Source organism: Oncorhynchus nerka, linkage group LG14, assembly GCF_034236695.1.
Source record: "Oncorhynchus nerka isolate Pitt River linkage group LG14, Oner_Uvic_2.0, whole genome shotgun sequence".
NCBI lineage: Eukaryota > Metazoa > Chordata > Actinopteri > Salmoniformes > Salmonidae > Oncorhynchus > Oncorhynchus nerka.
The window spans coordinates 99,493,688-99,511,187 of NC_088409.1; the positions used below are offsets into that span (position 1 = coordinate 99,493,688).

At 46.5% G+C, this 17,500-nt stretch overlaps 1 protein-coding gene across 1 annotated transcript in view; it reads right to left on the reverse strand.

The window, feature by feature from the left end:
* The window catches only part of ryr1b (ryanodine receptor 1b (skeletal)), a 287,373-nt gene that overhangs the window by 237,914 nt on the left and 31,959 nt on the right, over nucleotides 1–17,500 (reverse strand). Inside the window, 5 exon segments of the mRNA XM_065027242.1 lie at nucleotides 1,310–1,422; nucleotides 1,514–1,592; nucleotides 1,951–2,025; nucleotides 16,480–16,581; nucleotides 16,843–16,962. Of these exon segments, the coding sequence (XP_064883314.1) occupies nucleotides 1,310–1,422; nucleotides 1,514–1,592; nucleotides 1,951–2,025; nucleotides 16,480–16,581; nucleotides 16,843–16,962 (489 nt within the window).

The following is a 17,500-nucleotide window of genomic DNA, read 5'->3' on the forward strand; positions in this document are numbered from 1 at the left end:
CGAGGTGATGGAGCGATGGAGAGATGGACAGATGAGATGGAGACGAGGTGATGGAGCGATAGAGAGACGGACAGATGAGATGGAGACGAGGTGATGGAGCGATAGAGAGATGGACAGATGAGATGGAGACGAGGTGATGGAGCGATAGAGAGATGAAGACGAGGTGATGGAGCGATAGAGAGATGGACAGATGAGATGGAGACGAGGTGATGGAGCGATAGAGAGATGGACAGATGAGATGGAGACGAGGTGATGGAGCGATAGAGAGATGAACAGATGAGATGGAGACGAGGTGATGGAGCGATAGAGAGATGGAGCGATAGAGAGATGGGGACGAGGTGATGGAGCGATAGAGAGTTGGACAGATTAGATGGAGATGAGGTGATGGAGTGATCGAGAGATGGAGATGAGGTGATGGAGCGATAGAGAGATGGACAGATGAGATGGAGACGAGGTCATGGAGCGATAGAGAGACGGACAGATGAGATGGAGACGAGGTGATGGAGCGATAGAGAGACGGACAGATGAGATGGAGACAAGGTGATGGAGCGATAGAGAGATGGACAGATGAGATGGAGACGAGGTGATGGAGCGATAGAGAGATGAAGACGAGGTGATGGAGCGATAGAGAGATGGACAGATGAGATGGAGACGAGGTGATGGAGCGATAGAGAGATGGACAGATGAGATGGAGACGAGGTGATGGAGCGATAGAGAGATGGACAGATGAGATGGAGACGAGGTGATGGAGCGATAGAGAGATGGAGCGATAGAGAGATGGGGACGAGGTGATGGAGCGATAGAGAGTTGGACAGATTAGATGGAGATGAGGTGATGGAGTGATAGAGAGATGGAGATGAGGTGATGGAGCGATAGAGAGATGGACAGATGAGGTGATGGAGCGATAGAGAGATGGACAGATGAGGTGATGGAGCGATAGAGAGATGGAGATGAGGTGATGGAGCAATAGAGCGATGGACAGATGAGGTGATGGAGCGATAGAGAGATGGACAGATGAGGTGATGGAGCGATAGAGAGATGGAAATGAGGTGATAGAGAGATGGAGACGAGGTGATGGAGCGATAGAGATGGAGACAAGGTGATGGAGCGATAGAGAGATGGAGACGAGGTGATGGAGCGATAGAGAGATGGAGACGAGGTGATGGAGCGATAGAGAGATGGAGATGAGGTGATGGAGCGATAGAGAGATGGACAGATGAGATGGAGATGAGGTGATGGAGCGATAGAGAGATGGAGACGAGGTGATTGAGCGATAGAGAGATGGAGACGAGGTGATGGAGGTTCTTACAAGGTATCTCTCTGAGGAGACGCTGACCAGGATGAGGTCATCGCCTACCCTGACCTTCTCTCCCTCTGACCTCTGTTTGGACGCTGGGTGAATCGTCCACCAACACGCCTCGCCTAGGGGGAGATACACACGTTTATTTCACATTGTTTCATCGGGGAAGTCTACAAGGAACATGTTATCTTAGTAAAGACCTCTAGTCCATACCTACGCAGTCTTCTTGCAGGCCCACATCGAAGGACAGCTTATCTGTTAGTGACCGAGACGTCGTCAGGCAGCTCAGATACTAAGAAGGAAAAACAACATTTGAGAGTGCACTGACCCTGGTGCTAGAGGGGGTACAGCTGACCCTGGTGCTAGAGGGGGTACAGCTGACCCTGGTGCTAGAGGGGGTACAGCTGACTCTGGTACTAGAGGGGGTACAGCTGGAGGGTGAATGTTTGAAGGGGTACGGGGACTATAAAACGTTTGGGAACCACTGATATAGACTAACACAAACAAGAAGGATGCATGTGGGAAGAAGATAAGAAGATAAGGGAGAGATGGAGTCTCATTCCAAAGAGAAACAGAGAGAAAGAGAAAGAGAGAGAGAGAGACAGACAGACAGACAGACAGAGAGAGAGAGAAGGAGAGACGGTTCTCACCATGCTAGAGTGGTAGTGTCTGAGCAGGATAGCATGGCCGTACAGCAGCGTGCGGTGGCCTCCTCCTTGGGATGACTGGGGACAGACACACAGACACACACACAGGGTTAACTGACTGCACTAACACACTGTCTACAGAGGAAGACCTTGCCTCCTCCTTCAGTTCAAAGAGTCAGGGTGGACATAGATCTGTGAGGGGTAACTGGATCTCCTTCGCATATGAAAGACAAAAACAACCAAGAAGAGATATTGTTGAAAAATATTATTGAACATCTCTTCTTCACATATCATATCCACAACTAACACTGACACCCAGAGGTACAATGACACCCAGAGAGAGAGAGAGGTACAATGACACCCAGAGAGAGAGAGGTACAGTGACACCCAGAGAGAGAGAGGTACAGTGACACCCAGAGAGAGAGAGGTACACCCAAAGAGAGAGAGGTACAGTGACACCCAGAGAGAGAGAGGTACAGTGACACCCAGAGAGAGGTATACTGATACCCAGAGAGAGAGAGGTACAGTGACACCCAGATAGAGAGAGGTACAGTGACACCCAGAGAGAGAGAGAGGTACAGTGACACCCAGAGAGAGAGAGGTACACCCAGAGAGAGAGAGGTACAGTGATACCCAGAGAGAGAGAGAGGTACAGTGACACCCAGAGAGGTACACTGACACCCAGAGAGGTACAGTGACACCCAGAGAGAGAGGGGTACAGTGACACCCAGGGAGAGAGCGGTACAGTGACACCCAGAGAGAGAGGGGTACACTGACACCCAGAGAGGTACAGTGACACCCAGAGAGAGAGAGAGGTACAGTGACACCCAGAGAGAGAGAGGTACAGTGACACCCAGAGAGAGAGAGGTACAGTGACATCCAGAGAGAGAGGTACAGTGACACCCAGAGAGGTACAGTGACACCCACAGAGAGAGAGAGGTACACTGACACCCAGAGATGTACAGTGACGCCCAGAGAGAGAGAGAGGTACAGTGACACCCAGAGATGTACAGTGACACCCAGAGAGAGAGAGAGATACAGCGACACCCAGAGAGGTACAGTGACACCCAGAGAGAGAGAGAGAGAGAGATACAGCAACACCCAGAGAGAGAGAGGTACACTGACACCCAGAGAGAGATAGAGGTACACTGACGCCCAGAGAGAGAGAGGTACACTGACACCCAGAGAGAGAGAGGTACAGTGACACCCAGAGAGAGAGAGAGATACAGCGACACCCAGGGAGAGAGAGGTGCAGTGACACCCAGAGAGAGAGAGGTACACTGACACCCAGAGATGTACAGTGACACCCAGAGAGAGAGAGGTACACTGACACCCAGAGAGATGTACAGTGACACCCAGAGAGAGAGAGGTACACTGACACCCAGAGAGATGTACAGTGACACCCAGAGAGAGAGAGGTACACTGACACCCAGAGAGATGTACAGTGACACCCAGAGAGAGAGAGGTACACTGACACCCAGAGAGATGTACAGTGACACCCAGAGAGAGAGAGGTACACTGACACCCAGAGAGATGTACAGTGACACCCAGAGAGAGAGAGAGGTACACTGACACCCAGAGAGGTACACTGACACCCAGAGAGAGAGAGGTACACTGACACCCAGAGATGTACAGTGACACCCAGAGAGAGAGAGGGGTACACTGACACCCAGAGAGAGAGAGGTACACTGACACCCAGAGATGTACAGTGACACCCAGAGAGAGAGAGGTACACTGACACCCAGAGAGAGAGAGAGAGATACAGCGACACCCAGAGAGAGAGAGGTACAGTGACACCCAGAGATGTACAGTGACACCCAGAGAGAGAGATGTACACTGACACCCAGAGAGATGTACACTGACACCCAGAGAGAGAGAGGTACAGTGACACCCAGAGATGTACAGTGACACCCAGAGAGAGATAGGTACACTGACACCCAGAGATGTACAGTGACACCCAGAGAGAGAGAGATGTACACTGACACCCAGAGAGATGTACACTGACACCCAGAGAGAGAGAGGTACAGTGACACCCAGAGATGTACAGTGACACCCAGAGAGAGAGAGGTACACCCAGAGAGAGAGAGAGAGATACAGCGACACCCAGAGAGAGAGGGGTGCACTGACACCCAGAGAGAGAGAGGTGCAGTGACACCCAGAGAGAGAGAGGTACACCCAGAGAGAGAGAGGTACACCCAGAGAGAGAGAGGTACACCCAGAGAGAGAGAGAGGTACACCCAGAGAGAGAGAGAGGTACACTGACACCCAGAGAGAGAGAGAGAGAGAGGTACAGCGACACCCAGAGACGGAGTAAACACATAAAAGTGTTACAACCAATCACATCCCATCATATGATCTGCCACATAAAAGCACAACAAATACAGAGAATATTAAACCTACCTTTTCTCAACATCCAGCAAGATTTCAAACAAGAAAACAGAATTAGTGTTGTAGTTATTTGAACGAATTGTCACAGTAACAAATCACCCGCAACACCACTATCAGTAGTGTATTGATTAGCTAGTCTAGTGAGAGGAGATCAACTCAGTCGTCCGATCCCAGATCTGTTTGTGCTACCTTGCCAATTCATGGGAGTCGGTTGGCAAAACAACACATTCTTTAGTCCCAGGCTGAAATAGTGTGGGCCTCAGATCCCTGGGTTAAATCAATCTAGAATAATCTATTTCAATAAGACCAGTGGAGTGGGTGGGTATGGGAGGTGGGAGGGACAGGTGTGACAAGTCAAACCAGGCTGGGGGAAGGGGGTGGGGGGTGGGGGGTGGGTTATGATATTAAGGGTATTGGCCTAGCCAGAAAATTCCTCCTTTAGGGGGTGTCATGTAACCCTTCCTTGCCTCTTGCCCCTGACACAGTCATTCGGGACTCTCCCGGACCAGCTGGGCTGCATGCCATGCTATTCTCATCACCAAGCTGACCAGGCTTCAGCTAAAACAAGCTAACTAGCACGGTTCTGTCTGGACAGGCTTCATCTACAACTAACTAACTAACATGGTTCTGTCTGGAAAGGCTTCAGCTACAACTAGCTAACTAACACGGTTCTGTCTGGAAAGACCAGGCTTCAGCTACAACTAGCTAACATGGTTTTCTAACACGGTTTTCTGTCTGGAAAGACCAGGCTTCAGCTACAACTAGCTAACTAACAACACGGTTTTCTGTCTGGAAAGACCAGGCTTCAGCTACAACTAGCTAACTAACATGGTTATGTCTGGAAAGACCAGCTTCAGCTACAACTAGCTAACTAACTAACACAGTTTTCTGTCTGGAAAAGTCAGGCTTCAGCTACAACTAGCTAACTAACTAACACAGTTTTCTGTCTGGAAAAGTCAGGCTTCAGCTACAACTAGCTAACTAACTAACATGGTTTTCTGTCTGGAAAGACCAGGCTTCAGCTACAACTAGCTAACTAACATGGTTCTGTCTGGAAAGACCATGCTTCAGTCTCTGAAGGACTCTTCATTACAGAGGTCTCTAAAGGACACTTCATTACAGGGGTCTCTAAAGGACACTTCATTACAGGGGTCTCTAAAGGACACTTCATTACACATGTCTCTATAGGACACTTCATTACAGGTCTCTAAAGGACACTTCATTACAGGGGTCTCTAAAGGACTCTTCATTACAGGGGTCTCTAAAGGACACTTCATTACAGGGGTCTCTAAAGGACACTTCATTACAGGGGTCTCTAAAGGACACTTCATTACAGGGGTCTCTTTAGGACACTTAATTACAGGGGTCTCTTTAGGACACTTCATTACAGGGGTCTCTATAGGACACTTCATTACAGGGGTCTCTAAAGGACACTTAATTACAGGGGTCTCTAAAGGACACTTCATTACAGAGGTCTCTAAAGGACACTTCATTAAAGAGGACTCTAAAGGACACTTCATTACAGGGGTCTCTAAAGGACACTTCATTACAGGGGTCTCTAAAGGACACTTCATTACAGACGTCTCTAAAGGACACTTCATTACAGGGGTTCATTACAGGGGTCTCTAAAGGACTCTAAAGGACACTTCATTACATTACAGGGGTCTCTAAAGGACACTTCATTACAGGGGTCTCTAAAGGACTCTTCATTACAGGGGTCTCTAAAGGACACTTCATTACAGGGGTCTCTAAAGGACACTTCATTACAGGAGTCTCTAAAGGACACTTCATTGCAGGGGTCTCTATAGGACACTTCATTACAGGAGTCTCTAAAGGACACTTCATTACAGGGGTCTCTAAAGGACATTACAGGGTTCATTACAGAGGTCTCTAAAGGACTCTTCATTACAGAGGTCTCTAAAGGACACTTCATTACAGGGGTCTCTAAAGGACTCTTCATTACAGAGGTCTCTAAAGGACACTTCATTACAGGGGTCTCTAAAGGACACTTCATTACAGGGGTCTCTAAAGGACACTTCATTACAGGACACTCTAAAGGACACTTCATTACAGAGGTCTCTACACTTCATTACAGAGGTCTCTAAAGGACACTTCATTACAGTTGTCTCTAAAGGGACACTTCATTACAGGTCTCTAAAGGACACTTCATTACAGGGGTCTCTAAAGGACTTTCATTACAGAGGTCTCTAAAGGACACTTCATTACAGAGGTCTCTAAAGGACACTTCATTACAGGGGTCTCTGGGGTCTCTAAAGGACAGGACACTTCATTACAGGGGTCTCTAAAGGACACTTCATTACAGGTCTCTAAAGGACACTTCATTACAGGAGTCTCTAAAGGACACTTCATTACAGGGGTCTCTAAAGGACACTTCATTACAGGGGTCTCTAAAGGACTCTCTAAAGGACACTTCATTACAGGGGTCTCTAAAGGACAGGGGTCTCTAAAGGACACTTCATTATAGGGGTCTCTAAAGGACACTTCATTACACACGTCTCTAAAGGACACTTCATTACAGGGGTCTCTAAAGGACACTTCATTACAGGTCTCTAAAGGACACTTCATTACAGGGGTCTCTAAAGGACACTTCATTACAGGGGTCTCTAAAGGACACTTCATTACACATGTCTCTATCTCTAGGACACTTCATTACAGGTCTCTAAAGGACACAGAGGTCTCTAAAGGACACTTCATTACAGGTCTCTGAAGGACACTTCATTACAGGGGTCTCTAAAGGACTCTTCATTACAGGGGTCTCTAAAGGACACTTCATTACAGGGGTCTCTAAAGGACTTCATTACAGGGGTTAAAGGACACTTCAGGGGTCTCTTTAAGGACACTTCATTACAGGGGTCTTCATTACAGGGGTCTCTAAAGGACACTTCATTACAGAGGTCTCTAAAGGACACTTCATTAAAGAGGTCTCTAAAGGACACTTCATTACAGAGGTCTCTAAAGGACACTTCATTACAGGGGTCTCTGAAGGACACTTCATTCATTACAGGAGTCTTCTATCTCTAAAGGACACTTCATTACATTACAGGGGTCTCTAAAGGACACTTCATTACAGGGGTCTCTGAAGGACACTTAATTACAGGGGTCTCTTTAGGACACTTCATTACAGAGGTCTCTAAAGGACACTTCATTAAAGAGGTCTCTAAAGGACACTTCATTACAGAGGTCTCTAAAGGACACTTCATTACAGGGTCTCTGAAGGACTCTTCATTACAGGAGTCTCTATAGGACTCTTCATTACAGGGGTCTCTAAAGGACACTTCATTACAGGGGTCTCTGAAGGACACTTTATTACAGGGGTCTCTATAGGACACTTCATTACAGGGGTCTCTAAAGGACACTTCATTACAGGGGTCTCTAAAGGACACTTCATTACAGAGGTCTCTAAAGGACACTTCATTAAAGAGGTCTCTAAAGGACACTTCATTACAGGGGTCTCTAAAGGACACTTCATTACACAAAGGACGTTACAGACGTCTAAAGGACTCTTCATTACACACGTCTCTAAAGGACACTTCATTACAGGGGTCTCTAAAGGACACTTCATTACAGGGGTCTCTATAAGGACACTTCATTACAGGACACTTCTAAAGGACACTTCTTACATTACAGGGGTCTCTAAAGGACACTTCATTACAGGGGTCTCTAAAGGACACTTCATTAAAGGACAGAGGTCTCTAAAGGACACTTCATTACAGAGGTCTCTAAAGGACACTTCATTACAGGGGTCTCTAAAGGACACTTCATTACAGGTCTCTAAAGGACACTTCATTACAGGGGTCTCTAAAGGACACTTCATTACAGGGTCTCTAAAGGACACTTCATTACAGACTCTAAAGGACACTTCTTACTAAAGGACACTTCATTACACTTCATTACAGGGGTCTCTAAAGGACACATCATTACAGGGGTCTCTAAAGGACACTTCATTACAGATCTCTAAAGGACACTTCATTACAGGAGTCTCTAAAGGACACTTCATTACAGGGTCTCTAAAGGACACTTCATTACAGTTGGACACTTCTCTAAAGGACACTTCATTACAGACACTTCATTACAGGGGTCTCTAAAGGACACTCTAAAGGACACTTCATTACAGAGGTCTCTAAAGGACTTCTTCATTACAGAGGTCTCTAAAGGACACTTCATTACAGACTCTTTCATTACAGGGGTCTCTAAGTCTCTAAAGGACACTTCATTACACACTAAAGGACACTTCATTACAGGGACTCTTCATTACAGAGGTCTCTAAAGGACACTTCATTACAGAGGTCTCTAAAGGACACTTCATTACAGGGGTCTCTAAAGGACACTTCATTACAGGGGTCTCTAAAGGACACTTCATTACAGGAGTCTCTAAAGGACACTTCATTACAGGGGTCTCTAAAGGACACTAAAGGGGTCTCTAAAGGACACTTCATTACAGGGGTCTCTAAAGGACACTTCATTACAGGGGGACACTCTCTAAAGGACACTTCATTACAGGGTCTCTAAAGGACACTTCATTACAGGGGTCTCTAAAGGACACTTCATTACAGGGGTCTCTAAAGGACACTTCATTACAGGTCTCTAAAGGACACTTCATTACAGGGGTCTCTAAAGGACACTTCATTACAGGGGTCTCTAAAGGACACTTCATTACAGGGGTCTCTAAAGGACACTTCATTACACTCTAAAGGACGGGTCTCTAAAGGACACAGGGTTAATTACAGAGGTCTCTATAGGACACTTCATTACAGGGTCTCTAAAGGACACTCTTAATTACAGAGGTCTCTTTAGGACACTTCATTACAGGGGTCACACTTCATTACAGACATCCAGTCTCTAAAGGAACAGTAGTGCATCTAAATCTTTTTACAGGGGTCTCTAAAGGACACTTCATTAGAAGGACACTTCACTTTATCCTATCCTAGGACTATTCAGAGGTCTCTAAAGAGGTGGGGTTTCAGGTGTCTCCGGAAGGTCTCTAAAGGACACTGATTGGACTCCGCTGTCCAGGGGTCTCTAAGGACACTTCATTACAGGGGTCTCTAAGGACACTGGGGTCTCTAGGACACTTCATTACAGGGGTCTCTAGTTTGTCTCCACCATTGGGGGACACTTCAGAAAGGACAGCCTTACCATGCCTTATGGTCAGGGGGGACTTTCCTCACCATGCTTTATGGGGTCAAAGGGGGCTCTAAAGGACACTCCAGGAGGTCACCTTCATGCCTTATGGTCAGGGGGGGTCTTTACAGAGGTCTAAAGGACCTTCATGCCTTATGGTCAGGGGGCTTTCATTACAGAGGTCTCTAAAGGACACTTCATTACAGAGGGTCATTACAGGGGTCCATGCCTTATGGTCAGGGGCTTTACTCTCTAAAGGACCATGCCTTATGGTCAGGGGGCTTTCCTCACCATGCCTTATGGTCAGGGGGCTTTCCTCACCATGCCCTATGGCAAGGTGGCTTTCCTCACCATGCCTTATGGCCAAGGGGCTTTCCTGGCCAGGGGGCTTTCCTCACCATGCCTTATGGTCAGGGTACTTTCCTCACCATGCCTTATGGTCAGGGGGCTTTCCTGGCCAGGGGGCTTTCCTCGCCATGCCTTATGGTCAGGGGGCTTTCCTGGCCAGGGGGCTTTCCTCACCATGCCTTATGGTCAGGGGGCTTTCCTCACCATGCCCTATGGCAAGGTGGCTTTCCTCACCATGCCTTATGGCCAAGGGGCTTTCCTGGCCAGGGGGCTTTCCTCACCATGCCTTATGGTCAGGGTGCTTTCCTCACCATGCCTTATGGTCAGGGGCTTTCAGGGGGCTGGCCAGGGGGGGCTTTCCTCACCATGCCTTATGGTCAGGGGCTTTCCTCACCATGCCTTATGGTCAGGGGGCTTTCCTGGCCAGGGGGCTTTCCTCACCATGCCTTATGGTCAGGGGGCTTTCCTCACCATGCCTTATGGTCAGGGGGCTTTCCTCACCATGCCTTATGGTCAGGGGCTTTCCTCACCATGCCTTATGGTCAGGGGGCTTTCCTCACCATGCCTTATGGCCAAGGGGCTTTCCTGGACAGGGGGGGCTTTCCAGGGGGCTCACCATGCCTTATGGTCAGGGGGCTTTCCTCACCATGCGTTATGGCCAAGGGGCTTTCCTGGACAGGGGGCTTTCCTCACCATGCCTTATGGTTAGGGGGCTTTCCTCACCATGCCTTATGGTCAGGGGGCTTTCCTCACCATGCCTTATGGTCAGGGGGCTTTCCTGACCATGCATCAAAACAGAGAGAACCAGCAGGAGATTTCAGTCATGATAATTCTAGACAGGTGTACTGACAACACTGTTTTAGAGGGGTACGGAACGGTTTGGGAGGGGCTGTAGAAAGGACTGGGATGTGAATGGTAACTTTTTACAGCACTATTTCATGAATTCACTAGGACAACCTGTGGGCTGAGAATATACTCTCAGGAGGTAGGGAGAGGAGGTGAGGGGAGGAGAGGAGGGGGGGGGGTTGTGGTTTATGTGTCATGTAACAGGAAATGAGACACGTATGTTCAGAGACCAATGACTGTAGGGCAGAGACGTACCCATTTGTCCAAATCCACTGCCTGTGGTTGGCAGGGAGGGAGGGAGGGAGGGAGGGAGGGAGGGAGGGAGGGAGGGAGTAAGACACAAAACACAGCAGTAACTACAACAGGTATTTATATTTCAATGGTTCTACCGTGTCCTGGTTCTGCTGTCCTGGTGTGGGTGGAACTTTTGTTTGGCATGCATACTCTACACTCTTACAACAGAAGGTGCTTAAAGGGTTCTGGGCTGTTCCCATAAGATAACACTTTTAAGAACCCTTTTTGGTTCCAAGAAGGACTCTTTCGGGTTTCATGTATAACGCTCCGTGGAAAAGGTTATACATGGAACCCAAAAGAGTTATACTTGGAACCAAAAAGGGTTCTTTATGGAACCAAAAAGGGTTCTACATGGAACCAAAAATGGTTCTACATGGAACCAAAAAGAATCCTACTTGGAACCAAAAATGGTCAACTTGTAACCAAAAAGGGTTCTACATGGAACCAAAAAGAGTTATACTCGGAACCAAAAAGGGTTCTACATGGAACCAAAAAGGGTTCCACTTGGAACCAAAAATGGTTCTACATGGAACCAAAAAGGGTTCTACATTAAACCAAAAAGGGTTCCATTTGTAACCAAAAAGGGTTCTACATGGAATCAAAAAGGGTTCCACTTGGAACCAAAAATGGTGCTACATGGAACCAAAAATGGTGCTACATGGAACCAAAAAGAGGTCTACTTGGAACCAAAAAGGGTTCTACATTAAACCAAAAAGGGTTCCATTTGGAACCTAAAAGGGTTCTACATGGAACCAAAAAGGGTTCTACATGGCACCAAAAAGGGTTCTACATGGATCCAAAAAGAGACTTGGAACCAAAAAGGGTTCTACATGGAACCAAAAAGGGTTCTACATGGAACCAAAAAGGGATCCACTTGGAACCAAAACGTGTTCTACATGGAACCAAAAAGGGTTCCACTTGGAACCAAAAATGGTGCTACATGGAACCAAAAATGGTGCTACATGGAACCAAAAACAGTTCTACTTGGAACCAAAAAGGGTTCTACATTAAACCAAAAAGTGTTCTACATTAAACCAAAAAGGGTTCTACATGGAACCAAAAAGGGTTCTACATGGAACCAAAAAGGGTTCCACTTGGAACCAAAAAGGGTTCTACATGGAACCAAAAATAGTTCTACTTGGAACCAAAAAGGGTTCTACATTAAACCAAAAAGGGTTCTACATGGATCCAAAAAGAGACTTGGAACCAAAAAGGGTTCTACATGGAACCAAAAAGGGTTCTACATTAAACCGAAAAGTGTTCTACATTAAACCAAAAAGGGTTCTACATTAAACCAAAAAGGGTTCTAATTGGAATCAAAAATAGGTATACTTGGAACCAAAAAGGGTCTACTTGGAACCAAAAAGGGTTCTACATGGAACCAAAAAGGGTTCCACTTGGAACCAAAAAGGGTTCTACATTAAACCAAAAAGGGTTCTACATTAAACCAAAAAGGGTTCTACATGGAACCAAAAAGGGTTCTACATGGAACCAAAAAGGGTTCCACTTGGAACCAAAAAGGGTTCTACATGGAACCAAAAATAGTTCTACTTGGAACCAAAAAGGGTTCTACATTAAACCAAAAAGGGTTCTACATGGATCCAAAAAGAGACTTGGAACCAAAAAGGGTTCTACATGGAACCAAAAAGGGTTCTACATTAAACCGAAAAGTGTTCTATATTAAACCAAAAAGGGTTCTACATTAAACCAAAAAGGGTTCTACTTGGAATCAAAAATAGTTATACTTGGAACCAAAAAGGGTCTACTTGGAACCAAAAAGGGTTCTACATGGAACCAAAAAGGGTTCCACTTGGAACCAAAAAGGGTTCTACATTAAACCAAAAAGGGTTCTACATTAAACCGAAAAGGGTTCTACAAAAGGGTTCTTAAACCGAAAAGGTTCTACATTAAACCAAAAAGAAAAAAAGGGTTCTACATTAAACCAAAAAGGGTTCTACTTGGAACCAAAAAGGGTTATACTTGTAACCAAAAAGGGTTCTACATGGAACCAAAAAGAGTTATACTCGGAACCAAAAAGGGTTCTACATGGAACCAAAAAGGGTTCCACTTGGAACCAAAAATGGTTCTACATGGAACCAAAAAGGGTTCTACATTAAACCAAAAAGGGTTCCATTTGTAACCAAAAAGGGTTCTACATGGAATCAAAAAGGGTTCCACTTGGAACCAAAAATGGTGCTACATGGAACCAAAAATGGTGCTACATGGAACCAAAAAGAGTTCTACTTGGAACCAAAAAGGGTTCTACATTAAACCAAAAAGGGTTCCATTTGGAACCTAAAAGGGTTCTACATGGAACCAAAAAGGGTTCTACATGGCACCAAAAAGGGTTCTACATGGATCCAAAAAGAGACTTGGAACCAAAAAGGGTTCTACATGGAACCAAAAAGGGTTTTACATGGAACCAAAAGGGATCCACTTGGAACCAAAACGGTGTTCTACATGGAACCAAAAAGGGTTCTACATGGTTCCACTTGGAACCAAAAATGGTGCTACATGGAACCAAAAATGGTGCTACATGGAACCAAAAACAGTTCTACTTGGAACCAAAAAGGGTTCTACATTAAACCAAAAAGTGTTCTACATTAAACCAAAAAGGGTTCTACATGGAACCAAAAAAAGGGTTCTACATGGAACCAAAAAGGGTTCCACTTGGAACCAAAAAGGGTTCTACATGGAACCAAAAATAGTTCTACATGGAACCAAAAAGGAACCAAAAAGGGTTCTACATTAAACCCATTTGGAACCAAAAAGGGTTCTACATGGAACCAAAAAGGTTCAAAACCAAAAATGAGACTTGGAACCAAAAGGGTTCTACATGGAACCAAAAAGGGTTCTACATTAAACCAAAAGGGTTCCATTTGGAACCAAAAGGGTTCTAAAACCAAAAAGGGTTCTACATTAAAACCAAAAATGTTCTACTTGGAACCAAAAAGGGTAGTTCCACTTGGAACTTGGAACCAAAAAGGGTTCTACTTGGAACCAAAAAGGGTTCTACATGGAACCAAAAAGGGTTCCACTTGGAACCAAAAAGGGTTCTACATTAAACCAAAAAGGGTTCTACATTACATGGAACCAAAAAAAAATAGGGAACCAAAAAGGGTTCTACATTAAACAAAAAGGGAACCAAAAAGGACTTGTTCTACATGGAACCAAAAAGGGTTCTACATTAAACCGAAAAGTGTTCTACATTAAACCAAAAAGGGTTCTACATTAAACCAAAAAGGGTTCTACTTGGAATCAAAAATAGTTATACTTGGAACCAAAAAGGGTCTACTTGGAACCAAAAAGGGTTCTACATGGAACCAAAAAGGGTTCCACTTGGAACCAAAAAGGGTTCTACATTCAACCAAAAAGGGTTCTACATTAAACCAAAAAGGGTTCTACATGGAACCAAAAAGGGTTCTACATGGAACCAAAAAGGGTTCTACATGGAACCAAAAATAGTTCTACTTGGAACCAAAAAGGGTTCTACATTAAACCAAAAAGGGTTCTACATGGATCCAAAAAGAGACTTGGAACCAAAAAGGGTTCTACATGGAACCAAAAAGGGTTCTACATTAAACCGAAAAGTGTTCTACATTAAACCAAAAAGGGTTCTACATTAAACCAAAAAGGGTTCTACTTGGAATCAAAAATAGTTATACTTGGAACCAAAACGGGTCTACTTGGAACCAAAAAGGGTTCTACATGGAACCAAAAAGGGTTCCACTTGGAACCAAAAAGGGTTCTACATTAAACCAAAAAGGGTTCTACATTAAACCGAAAAGGGTTCTACATTAAACCGAAAAGGGTTCTACATTAAACCAAAAAGGGTTCTACATTAAACCAAAAAGGGTTCTACTTGGAATCAAAAATAGTTATATTTGGAACCAAAAAGAGTTATACTTGGAACCAAAAAGGGTTCTACTTGGAACCAAAAAGGGTTCTACTTGGAACCAAAAAGGGTTCCACTTGGAACCAAAAAGGGTTCTACATGGATCCAAGAGTCCTACTTGGAACCAAAAACCAGAAAGGGTTCCCCTATGGAGACAGCCGAATAACCCTGCTGAAACCTTGTTTTCTCGGTGTATGATACTTCAATGTAAAAGTGTTTCTGTGTTGACCTTCTCAAAGACAGTAGAAAGGAAAGTGGCGTCGTGATGTGTGGTTGAGTGAATTACGTGGTAATGATAGAAAATACCGAAGTACATGGAGGAGGCTGTACTGTTCTGTGGGTGGAGGCTGTACTGTTCTGTGGGTGGAGGCTGTACTGTTCTGTGGGTAGAGGCTGTACTGTTCTGTGGGTGGAGGCTGTACTGTTCTGTGGGTGGAGGCTGTACTGTTCTGTGGGTGGAGGCTGTACTGTTCTGTGGGTGGAGGATGTACTGTTCTGTGGGTGGAGGCTGTACTGTTCTGTGGGTGGAGGCTGTACTGTTCTGTGGGTGGAGGCTGTACTGTTCTGTGGGTGGAGGCTGTACTGTTCTGTGGGTAGAGGCTGTACTATTCTGTGGGTGGAGGCTGTACTTTTCTGTGGGTGGAGGCTGTACTGTTCTGTGGGTGGAGGCTGTACTGTTCTGTGGGTGGAGGCTGTACTGTTCTGTGGGTGGAGGCTGTACTGTTCTGTGGGTGGAGGCTGTACTTTTCTGTGGGTGGAGGCTGTACTGTTCTGTGGGTGGAGGCTGTACTGTTCTGTGGGTGGAGGCTGTACTGTTCTGTGGGTGGAGGCTGTACTTTTCTGTGGGTGGAGGCTGTACTGTTCTGTGGGTGGAGGCTGTACTGTTCTGTGGGTGGAGGCTGTACTTTTCTGTGAGTGGAGGCTGTACTGTTCTGTGGGTGGAGGCTGTACTGTTCTGTGGGTGGAGGCTGTACTTTTCTGTGGGTGGAGGCTGTACTGTTCTGTGGGTGGAGGCTGTACTGTTCTGTGGGTGGAAGCTCTGTGGGTGGAAGCTCTGTGGGTGGAAGCTCTGTGGGTGGAAGCTCTGTGGGTGGTGGTGACAGAGAGGGAAACAGGTGGGGAAGATCAAACAGGAGAATAAGGTATCATGTCTCCCAACAAAGTAAGAAACAACCGTCTCTCAGCATCTAATCTCCAGTGTCCCTCCACACCTCTCTCTCCCTCCCTCTCTCCCTCCCTCCCTCCCTCCCTCCCTCCCTCCCTCCCTCCCTCCCTCCCTCCCTCCCCCTCCCTCTCTCCCTCCCTCCCTCCCTCTCTCCCTCCCTCCCCCCTCCCCCTCCCTCCCTCCGTATGGGACCCCTCCCTCCCTCCCTCCCTCCCTCCCTCCCTCTGTATGGGACCCCTCCCTCCCTCCCTCTCTCCCTCTCTCCCTCCCTCTCCCCCTCCCTCCCTCCCTCCCTCCCTCCCTCCCTCCCTCCCTCCGTATGGGACCCCTCCCTCCCTCCCTCCCTCCGTATGGGACCCCTCCCTCCCTCTCCTCTCTCCCCCTCTCTCCCCTCTCTCCCTCCCTCCCTCTGTCCCTCCCTCCCTCCCTCCCTCCCTCCGTATGGGACCCCTACCTCACTCATGTCCACGGTGTTAGCCAGCATCTCCTGCAGCGCACGTACAGACAGGGACTGTTCCAGGACGAAGGCACAGATGGCCAGATCTGGTGGACAGTTCTGTGAGGGGTCAGAGGTCAGAAGTTTGAACAGACACTGTTAATTAACATAACTTGTTCTAAACATTTGTATATTTTGTATTTGTATATTTACATACTCTTCTACAACATCAAAAACGTTGGTATCTTTATTCGACTCCTAAGTACCGTAAGTGGTTTTAAGATTTTGGAAATACAATTGATTTTTTCATGTCAGTCTCGTTATGTCCTCTCCATTGCGCGAGGCATGTGAGATGGTATTTTGAGTCGTGCGTTTCCGTACCTGAGCGTTGGACGTGGTCTCCAGGTAACATAGTCGATTCCCGAAGCCCTCACAGGCCAGACACAGTTTGATCTGCTCCTTCAGGACAGAAGCAGTGCACTGTAGCACCACCTGGTCATCCTGTAGAGAGAGAGACATAGTATATTTACCCTGACTCTGATCCTAGCTCTGACCCTGACCTTTGCCCTGACCCTAACCCAGTGCACTGTAGCACCACCTGGTCATCCTGTAGAGAGAGAGACATAGTATATTTACCCTGACTCTGATCCTAGCTCTGACCCTGACCTTTGCCCTGACCCTAACCCAGTGCACTGTAGCACCACCTGGTCATCCTGTAGAGAGAGAGACATAGTATATTTACCCTGACTCTGATCCTAGCTCTGACCCTGACCTTTGCCCTGACCCCAACCCAGTGCACTGTAGCACCACCTGGTCATCCTGTAGAGAGAGAGAGACATAGTTCGGATATACAGTATAACCCTATCCCTAACCCTAGCTCTGACCCTGACCTTTGCCCTGACCCTAACCCTAGCCCTAACCCAGTGCACTGCGGCACTACCTGGTCATCCTGTAGAGAGAGAGACATAGTTTGGATATACAGTATATTTATCCTAACCCTGATCCTAGCTCCTAACCCTAGCTCTGACCCTGAACTTTG